General features: G+C 39.5%; 1 protein-coding gene across 1 annotated transcript in view; it reads left to right on the plus strand.

Moving 5' to 3' along the window:
• Positions 1-9419, plus strand: part of PIWIL2 (piwi like RNA-mediated gene silencing 2) — a 109934-nt gene extending 100515 nt beyond the window's left edge. The window contains exons 20-22 of the mRNA XM_007950816.1: positions 7613-7866; positions 8347-8454; positions 9263-9419. Coding sequence (XP_007949007.1) covers positions 7613-7866; positions 8347-8454; positions 9263-9419 — 519 coding nt within the window. The remainder of the gene's footprint in view (positions 1-7612; positions 7867-8346; positions 8455-9262) is intronic.
• The last annotated feature ends 1551 nt before the right edge of the window (positions 9420-10970 follow it).

Genomic DNA, 10970 nt, shown 5'->3' on the forward strand with positions numbered 1-10970 from the left:
GAACTCTAAGCATGTGAGAGAGAGTGGGAACCTCCCAGAACATTGTATTGTGCCATGCCCAACAGAAATAACCTAGGTGGGCGACTTTAGCAATCAGGATCTCCTCAGTTGCTAATAGCAATTCCCACCTTGGAGTTTACAAAGACTTATGGGTAGAAAAGCCACACTAAATAATTTACTACACTGCACAGCCTTATTGATACGGGTAAACTAAAGTTTTCGAGACCTCCATTTGCTGACGTGACACAACTCAAATTGAGGAGAAACAGCTGCAAACATCCATTAATAATTGGAACATGGAATGTATGAAGTATGAATCTAGGAAAATTGCAAGTAATCAAAAATGAAATGGAACACATAAAGATTGATATCCTAGGTATTAGTGAGCTGAAATGGACTGGTTTGGGCCATTGTGGTAGTTATGTTTGTGTGTCTACTTGGCTGGGCCTGGTTGAGTGACTGGGCAGCTAGTGGTAGTTATTCCCCATGATGAGACTGGCAATCATCTCCATGGTTGGATCTACCGCAAGCAGCTGAGTAGCTGCTTTTGGAATGTGGTCTGCTTCCTGTATATAAGGAGAAGCTTTGGGAATGGTCTCTAGCCTGTGGCATGCTTGGACCCTGCATGTAGCAGTGTCGTTGCTCAGCAGCCTGCTATATTCTGCCAACCTTGGGACTTACAGTGGACTTAAGTTAATGGCCTGCCATGTGATTTGGTAATATCGGGACTGTGCCTTTTAATTTGTCAATCTTGGGGCTTCTCAGCCTCAGCAGCCAGCAGCTGTCTGAGTAAAGAAATGCCTCTAGCTCCAGTGAACCGGGAGCAGGAGGCAGAGCTAGACCCCAAGGTTGAAGGGCTTTCACCCAGCCCCTAGAGCCTGGCACTTTGAACTTGGACTTAAAGTCTCCAAATTGTAAGAATAAACTCCTGTTTGTTTAAGCCATCCCATTTATGGTATGTTCTTGTCAGAGCGGTACTAGGTAACCAGAACAGCCATTTTAAATCAGACAGCCATATGATCTACTATGCCAAGAATGACAAATTGAAGAGAAATGGATGGCATGGCATTCATCATCACAAATGATATTTCAAGATCTGTCCTGAAGTACCATGCTGTCTGTGATAGGATAATATTCATACGCCTACAAGGAAGACCCATTAATACGACTATTATTCAAATTTATGCACCAACCACCAAAGCAAAAGATGAGGAAATTGAAGATTTTTATCAACTTCTGCAGTCTGAAATTGACCAAACGTGCAATCAGGATGTGTTAACTAGTTATCACTGGTGACTGGAATGTAAAAGTTGTAAACAAAGAAGAATCACCGGTACTTGGAAAATTTGGCCTTGGTGACAGAAATAACACTGTAGATCACATGATAGAATTTTGCAAGACCCACAACTTATTCATTGCAAATACCTTTTTTTAACAACACAAATGGTGGCTGTACACGTGGACTTCGCCAGATAGAGTACACAGGAATCAGATTGACTACATCTGTGGCAAGAGGCGATGGAAAAGTTCAATGTTTTCAGCCAAAACAAGGCCAGGAGCTGATTGTGGAACAGACCATCAACTGCTCATATGCAAAGAAAATTAAAACAAATCCACAAGAGCCAAAACATGACCTTGAATATATCCCTCCTGAATTTAGAGACCATCTAAAGAGAAGATTTGATGCACTGAACACCACTGACTGAAAACCAAAAGAATTGTGGGATGACATCAGGAGCATCATCCATGAAGAAAGCAAGAGGTCATTAAAAAAATGAGAAAGAAAGAAAAGACCAAAATGGGTGTCAGAAGAGACTCTGAAGCTTGCCCTTGAGCAGAGAGTAGCCAAAGCAAATGGAAGAAATGACAAGATAAAAGAACTGAACAGAAGATTTCAAAGAGCAGCTTGAGTAGACAAAGCCAATTACTATAATGAAATGTGCAAAGACTTGGAGTTAGAAAACCAAAAGGGAAGAACAGCTCAGTATTTCTCAAGCTGAAAGAATTGAGGAAAAAATGTAAGCCTCAGGTTGCAATATTGAAAGATTCTGTGGGCAAAATATTGAATGATGCAGGAAGCATCAAAAGAAGATGGAGGGAATAGAGTCACTGTACCAAAAAGAAGTGGTAGATCTTTTCAGGAGGTGGCATATGATTAAGAACCAATGATTTTGAAAGAAGAAGTCGAAGCTGCACTGAAGGAATTGGCGAAGAGCAGGGCTCCAGGAATTGACAAAATACCTATTGAGATGTTTCAACCAACAGATGCCCTGCTGGAGGCACTCACTTGGTTATGCCAAGAGATTTGGAAGACAGCCACCTGGCCAGCTGACTAGAGGAGATCCATATTTGTACTCATTCCAAAGAAAGGTGATCCCACAGAATGTGGACATTATAGAACAATACCATTAATATTGCATGCAAGTAAGATCATATTGAAGATAATTCAGAAACGGTTGCAGCAGTATATTGACCTAGAACTTCCGGAGGTGCAGGCTGGATTCAGAAAAGGATGTGGAACAAGGAATATCGTAGGTAATGTCAGATGGATCTTAGCTCAAAGTAAAGAATACCAGAAAGATGTTTACTTGTTTTTTATTGACTATGCAAAAGCATTTGATTGTGTGGATCATAGCAAATTGTGGATAATATTGAAAAGAATGGGAATTCCAGAACACTTAATTGTACTCCTGAGGAACCTGTGCATAGACCAGGAGGCTGTCTTTTGAACGAAACAAGGGAACACTGCATGGTTTAAAATCAAGAAGGAAATGTATCAGGGTTGTATCCTTTCACCATACTTATTCAATCTATATGCTGAGCAAATAATCCAAGAAGCTGGACTGTATGAAGAAGAACGTGCATCAAGATTGGAGGAAGGATCATTAACAACTCATGATAACTGACAACGCAACTTTGCTTGTTGAAAGTGAGGATGACTTGAAGCACTTACTGATGAAAATTGAAGAATACAGCTTGTGGTATGGATTACATCTCAATATAAAGAAAATAAAAATCTTCACAACTGGACCTATAAGCAACATTACGGTAAATGGAGAAGACTGAAGCTGTCAAAGACTTCACATTGCTTAGTTCTATAATTGATACCAACGGAAGCAGCAGTCAGGACATCAGACAACATATAGCACTGGGCAAGTTGGCTGCAAAAGACCTTTCAAATGCTGAGGAACAAAGATGTCTCCTTGAGGACTAGGATGCACCTGACAGAAACCATGGTATTTTCAGTTGCTTCATATGCATGTAAGAGCTGGACAGTGAATAAGGAAGACCAAAGAAGAATTGATGCTGTTGAGTTGTGATGCTGGCGAAGAATGCTGAAAGTACCATAGACTGTTAAAAGAACTGACAGGTCTGTCCTTCAGGAAGTACAGCTGAAATACTCCTTGGAAGGAAGAATGGCCAGATTTCGTCTCACCTACTCTGGTCATGTTATCAGAAGAGACAATTCCTTGGAGAAGGATGTCATGCTTGGTAAGGTTGGAAGGTCGACCAAAGAGGGGAAGGCTCTCAGTGAGATGGATTGACACAGTGGCTGCAGCAATAGGCTCAAGTATAGCAGGGATTGCGGAGCTGTCGCAAGACTGGGCGGTGTTTTGTTCTGCTGTGCATAGGGTTGCTATGAGTCAGAGATGACTGGACAGCACCTACCAACAACAATAATAATTGGGATTGTATTTTGGTTCTCATGGACTTTTTCTAACTTTCTTCAGCTTCAGTTTGAACGTGCATATGAGCAAGATACTGTTCCACAGTAAGCTCCTGTTCTTTTTCTGAATGATGATACTGAGTCTCTTCATCTCCTGTTTCCACAGATGTAGTCAGTTTGATTCTCATGTGTTACATCTGGCAAAGTCCACATGTATAGTTTATTCCTTGTGTTGCTGAAAAAAGGTGCTTGCAGTGAATACGTCACTGGTCTTGCAAAATTCTGTCATGCAATCTCCAGCATCATTTCTGTCACCAAGGCCATATTTTCCCACTGCTGGTACTCCTCCTTTGTTTCCAACTTTTGTATTCCAGTCACAAATAATTATCAGTATATCTTGATTCCATATTTGGTCAATTTCAGACTGCAGAGGTTGGTAAAAGTCTTTAATTTCTTTGTCTTTAACTTTATAGTGTTTGGGGCATAATTTGAGTAATAGTTGTAGTTGTATTAACTGTTCTTCCATGTAGGTATAAGGATATTACCATAGCACTGACACCATTATACTTCAGGATGGATCTTGAAATGTCTTTTTTGGTGATGACTGTGATGCCATTCCTCTTCAATTTGTCTTTCCCAGCATAGTAGACCATATGATTGTCCTATTCAAAATATGCAATACCAGTCCATTTCTTTTTATGTATTCCATTTCATTTTTGACAGCTTCCAATTTTCCTACATTTATTCTTCATACATTCCACGTTCCAATTAGTAATGTATGTTTGCAGCTGTTTCTTCTCATTTTAAGTGTGGCACATCAGCAAATGAAGATCCAGAAAGCTTTACTCCATCCGTATCAAAGGTCAGCTACTTTGGGGAAGCATCTCTTCCCCAGTCATATTTTGTGTGCCTTCCCCAACCTGAGGGGCTTATCTTCTGGCACTATATCAGAGAGTGTTTTACTGCTATTCATAAAGTTTTCCAGTAATATATATCAGACTTAGTTTCCCTGTTACTTAACAAGGTTTTCAGTGGCCAGTTTTTCAGAAGTGGATAACCTCATTTTCCTTCCCAGTCTGTCTTAGTCTGGAAGTGCAGCCAACATCTTTCCACCATGGGTGACCATGCTAGTATTTGAAATACCAGTGCCATAGCTTCCACCATAACAGCAACATGCATATCATACCATAGTTTGACAGAATGACAGATGAGTGGTAGACATTCCTTATACTTATGCTTATTTCTTATAGGCCTGTCTCTTTGGCTTTCCAGTTCTAATTTGAACCCCATGAGGATTTAAACATATCATAGTTTTTTAATTATCTAAGACTAGTGTAGTGGCTCATATCTAGTGGGCACTAAGGGTTGTTTTAAAAATGAATGGAGGTATACATAAAAGGATATCTCGAGCATTCAGCAAATATTTATTGCCCACTTGACCCTTGTAACTGTACTCAGTACTACCAAAACCAAACCCATTGCCGTGGAGTCAGATCCAACTCATAGCGACCCCTTCTTGGGTTTCTGAGGCAGTATCACTATGGAAGTAGATTGCCCAACCTTCCTTCTGAGGAGTGCCTGGTGGGTTTGAACTGCCAGCCTTCTGGTTAGCAGTCATATGCCTTAGGCACTACGCCACCAGAGGTCCCGTACTCATACTAAGGATATCAAAACAGATGAGCCCAGTTCCTTAAAAGCAAGATCTATGCTTATTTGTCTTGATACCCCTAGCACTGATTATAGTGACAAAGGTCAAGTAGATCAGGATAGGAGACAGATCACAATATTTAAATATAAGTACTGAATGTATGTATATAAAACCACTTCTATCCTGACCTCTACACCGACCATAGTTTTATCATTTATGAAATGAGAATGGACTAGACAACCTAGAAAATTTAACATAGTTGATTTAGTATTACATATTTTATTTAGCTCTTTGATAATGATACATATCTTTCCAGACCTAAGCTTCTGTGTTTACCTGTTTTTATCACAGCTTATCACTTGGGTGTCTTTCAGAAGTTACAGAAGCATGCAGACTAACTTAAGCAACATGAGAGTTAATTGACAAGAATATGTCGAGGCTTGAGGCTCGGAGAATTGGTGAAGTTGAAGATCCAAGCTGGGAAATGGGCAGAAGATAGGGTAGCTTCTGGAGTTTCAGAACCAGGGAACTCAAGAGATACCACCACTGAGGCACCATACTCCAACTTTCTTTCTGTTTTTTGCCCAAGATTCAGAGCAGAGGATGAGAAGTCTGTTGGATTGGCTTGAATCATCTTTATGTCCTTTGTTTAGAGCACTGGTTCTCAATGGGGAGGAATTTTGCCCTCCCCCCCAGTGGGCAGTGTCTAGAGACCTAGACTACTATTATCCAAAGAGGTGATATAGATGCTAGACTAGCAAAATAATAATAATAATACACACACACACACACACAAGGAACCTAATGGGTAAGGCATCTGGTTGCTAACCGGAAGGTCAGCAGTTCAAACCCATCAGCTGCTCTGTGGGCAGAAGATGAAGCAATCTATATCCGTAAAGATTTATAGCCTTGGAAACCCAATGGGGTTGCTATGAGTTGCAGTCACCTCAGTGGCAGTGGGTTTGGTTTGAGTTTATACGTGTGTGTGTGTGTGTGTGTATTCACATATACACACACCCCTACACTACAAACTGGAACAGTAATTCTCATCTTGGAATGTGAAGATGAATTATATGCTTGTGAATGCACTTAAAGTGTCTTAGGAAAAAAAAAAGGCACTTATAAAAATATTTGAAATACACTTAAACTCCAAAAAGATTACCGGTGATTATTTACCTTTACAAAGAGTTCTTTGAAACTTAAATTTTCATGTAGAATAACCTGAAAAGAATGTATAATGTGTACATAGTTAGCTCAGTGATAATTTAGGGTATTAAGGAGAATTATGAGCTGCACTTAGAAGCAGGAATGGCCAGACTTCATCTCTTACACTCTTGGGTCATACTGTCAGAAGGGACTAGTCCCTAGAGAAGGATGTCATGCTAGGTAAAATAGAGGGAAGATCCTCAGCGAGATAGGTTGACAGAGTGGCTTCAGAAATGTTCTCAAGCATAGCAGTGATTGTGAGGATGTCTCAGGACTGGGCTGTGTTTCATTCTGTTTTACATAAGGTCTCTCACTGAGTGGAAACTGACTTGACGGCACCTCACAACAAAAACATGAGCTGCACTGGAGTGGACTACACTCAGCTATAACCAAAACTGCTGCTACTTATTAACTATGAACTAAACCAAAAAACTTTTAAAGGAAGCTGTAGTCCAAAATGGAACTGAACTTACTTTCTTGAACTGTTGAACTTGAACAGAACATAATGACCTTCTCTAAATAGAAGAAAAATTATTCTTCAAACTGATTCAAGCCAGCATATTTGGATCTTTGGACAATTTACCATGGCTGTTTACTAATTATTTAGTTATAGTAAAAATGTTACACACTATATCAGGTTCTAGGATATTAGTAAAGGACACTTTCACTTGTCAGCAACTTGGATGTTACACGTAAAAATCTGAGGATTTTTATCTGTACCCTATACGGTCATATGTTAGAATTTCTCTATAGTTAACCTTGTTCTTTGCCTAGACAGTAATTAGTGTTAAATTCAAGTAAAAGAAAGATCAATTCAGCCCATAATTATCCTGCATTCCTTTTAACTTGAACACTGTTTGAGGAGAAGCCATGTGCACATGACTCAACTTGCTTCTTTTTCTTTCATAAAACACCTTTGCTATATCAAACCTCTTTTACTATCCTGAAGATGTCTAGAAATTATTAGAAGCTTTACCCCCTCCTTCAGACATAGTAGCTGTGGGCTCAACTGCCATGTGCAATTTGAGTGAGCCTGTCACTGTGGTGCTTAAAGAACCACATGATTTACCTCATCCAGGGTGTCATTTCAGGTGAACCACTGTCTACCAGAGAAGATAGTGGTGTACCGTGACGGAGTGTCTGATGGTCAGCTAAAGACAGTTGCCAACTATGAGGTTCCACAGCTACAGAAGTGTTTTGAATCTTTTGAGAATTATAAGCCCAAGATGGTGGTATTTGTAGTTCAGAAGAAAATCAGCACCAATCTCTACCTGGCTGCGTCTGATCACTTTGGGACTCCCTCCCCTGGGACTGTGGTAGATCATACAGTAACAAGTTGTGAATGGTAAGTGGGTGGAAAACATGAAGAACAGTGGGTTGGAGAAATTATTTCTTCCCTGGGTATTGGCATGGGGGGGAGGTTGCCTGGAGAAGTGTGGTATGGAATCCTTGGAGATTTCTACTGTTAAAAAAAAAAAATCTTAAAAAAAACTATTTAAAAACCAACAAAACTTTTAAAACTGTTAAAGACCACAACCAATCTGTTATATCTTCAGTATAAAATATTGAACATACATTCTTTTCATAAGATAATGTGTGCTTACCCCCCTCTACACAGATAATGTAATGTCTAACCTCATTCTTAAATAGCTCATTGAGTTTGGAGACCTGAATTCTAACTTGGTTTGGGTACTGTTTGTCCTTGATCCAATTACTTAACCTCTCTGAGCCTTAGATGAAGGAACTAGAATGATCTCTAAGATCCTTCCCAGCTTTATTTACCCAAGTCAGCCTATATCACTAATTTGCACTTTTTCCTTATTAGGGTAGATTTCTATCTTCTTGCCCATCATGTACGGCAGGGCTGTGGCATTCCTACACATTATGTCTGTGTTCTCAACACTGCAAATCTGAACCCTGATCATATGCAGAGGTGAGCCAATCAGTTACTTGTTCTTTCTTACTCTTAAGTAATTCTGGCTTTCTAGCAGGGAGCTCTGGTGGCCTAGTAGATGAGGTATTTGGCTGCTAACCAGAAAGTCAGTGGTTCAAACCCACCAGCAGCTCTGTGGAAGGAAGATGAAGCAATCTACTTCCATAAAGATTCACAGCCTTGGAAACCCAATGGCAGTGTGTTTTTGAGCTAGGTAGAGTCACTGCCCACCTGAGGAATGTTTACCCTTTGAGTTTCTTCATGGTATCTTTTTGAGTAGTAATTGTTAATCTTGGTTGTAGAGTAAAATTACTTAAGGAGTTTTTTAAAAAAAAAATACTGATGTCCAGGCATCACTTCCCAAGAATTCTGATTTATATTCAGGCTTGAGTGGACCTTAGGCATTAGTATCTTTAGAAAACTGCTCCAGATGAGTATGATATAGAGCCAGATTTAACACCTGATGCCCTTGAGTTTAGATTACATAAATACTCTGCTGGGGTAATTACCCTCCTACAGCCTTTTCTTGAGGCAAAAAATTTTTTCTCCTCCTATTGTTTACCTGGCTTAGATGGTGGTAGTGGGGGAGGTACCTAAAGTGAGGGGATTTACCCATGCCCTCTGACTTATAAGCAGTTGAAATAGAATCAATTCTATTTATTCGTTACGATTTCAAAAAGCTACATCATGTATCCCTCAGTTCTCCAGTTTACTAGAATGTAGTGTGTCATATACTTGTAAGTACATAATCACATTCCTAATTGAAGGTGGAGGGTGATAAGAATCATATTTTCTTCTTGACCTGCAGGTTGACTTTCAAACTTTGCCACATGTACTGGAATTGGCCTGGTACCATCAGAGTTCCAGCTCCTTGCAAATATGCCCACAAGCTAGCTTTCCTGTCAGGACAAATCTTGCATCATGAACCAGCCATCCAGCTGTGCGAGAATCTATTCTTCCTGTGACTGGACAGATTGAATATAGATAGGCTCATTAAGGAAATTAGATTTCTGAACTCAGCTGTGATTTTTGCAGGATCAACAGACATGGAAATTGGGTTTTTGTGTGGGTGTTTTCCCTTTCTTCAACCCAGTTGAGTAACTCTTTTTTTTTTCTCTCTCTCTCTCTCTTTTAAACCTTTTATCACCAAGAAGCAAGTCCCATTCTCAGTATCAGATGGAAATTGCCTGTTGCCTTTGTAGAACAAATGGAGGTAGTACTGCTATTGTGTAGATGGAGTGAGTGAATACAGGAATCCTTAAGAGTCTTCAAAGCCAACATGAGCTGTAGAAACCTGCAGGAGCAATAATTATACCTATAAACTGTGCTTACTAAACCGGTCCCATTTCTGGCACCAGAGGTGATAATGAAGTCATTGCAAATTTCTTAAAGTAGAGTTACTTTCTTTGAGCTATTAGTAATGGTGATAAAAAGATCTGTAAAGCATAGTTTTTCAACTCGATAATGCTATTGCTGGCAGATTTGAAAGGCATGTAATAAGTCAGCTTAGGGCATAGTCAGGCCTTGCTAATTTAATATTCCCTAAGGATTGCGTTTATGACACCTGTGACTTGATATGTTTCAAAGAAGGATTTTACCTATTCCTAGGCCTGGAAAGATCCCAGATGAAGTTTTTTCTATATATTTCAGTTGTTTTATAGTGTACCATGTTGATTTCCTCCCCTTCCAAATATACATAAAGGCACATATACCTTTGCTCTTTGTTACTGAGCTTTACTAAGCAAGTTTGAGTTTTTAAAAGTAAGAACTTTCAAGAAGCATAGTGGAAGCGTACCAGGAAGGTTCAGGAAGGGTGTGAGTTTTTATTGAACCTTTCTCCCAGGTATGTGGCCTTCATTCCTGTTTATATATGTCTGTAAGTTGAGATTCTCATTTTCCTTGCATAATAACCTCTTCCTGGATGTTGGCTCTTTGCTAGGAATTTCTGAATCCAGTTGAAGAATTCCAGAAATTGGCTTTGGAAAACGTAAACTCCTACCAAATCTAGACAGTACAGTTTAGAAAGTTACCATCATGCCTCTGGGTTTTGAGAAATGTGTGTGTGTGTGTGTGTGTGTGTATTTTATTTAATTTGCTTTTTTGGCCCTGCTTTTAAATCTTTTTCCATTCCCTTCAGGCTTGATTTTATCTTATCTTGCTTTGTTGGCTTTTAAAAGTAAGTTTTCTTTAACCTTTTCAATTATTTATTTATTTCCTGTGATGACAGGGAGGGGATGAAGCTGAACTCCCCATTTTATATGACAGTGTGTAAGAAGAGAAACTTTAACTTAAAATTCCTTTGAAGAAGAAAGCCAAGAAAGTTGTTGGGTGGTTTGTTGCAGAGCCCAGCAGAGGCTAAGGAGGCATGAGTATTACTGTTCCTCAGATGTATTTGTGTTTACATTTAGAATGCAGGACAGAAGATGAGGCTGAGACCTAGAATTTAAAAAGCACTAAATCACACAAATTGAGTCACTGGTCTCTAACAGATCAGTTTTCTGATTCTCTTTGGAAGC

The sequence above is a fragment of the Orycteropus afer genome, unplaced genomic scaffold, assembly GCF_000298275.1.
Source record: "Orycteropus afer afer isolate SDZICR_OR568_19922 unplaced genomic scaffold, OryAfe1.0 scaffold00289, whole genome shotgun sequence".
Classification (NCBI taxonomy): domain Eukaryota; kingdom Metazoa; phylum Chordata; class Mammalia; order Tubulidentata; family Orycteropodidae; genus Orycteropus; species Orycteropus afer.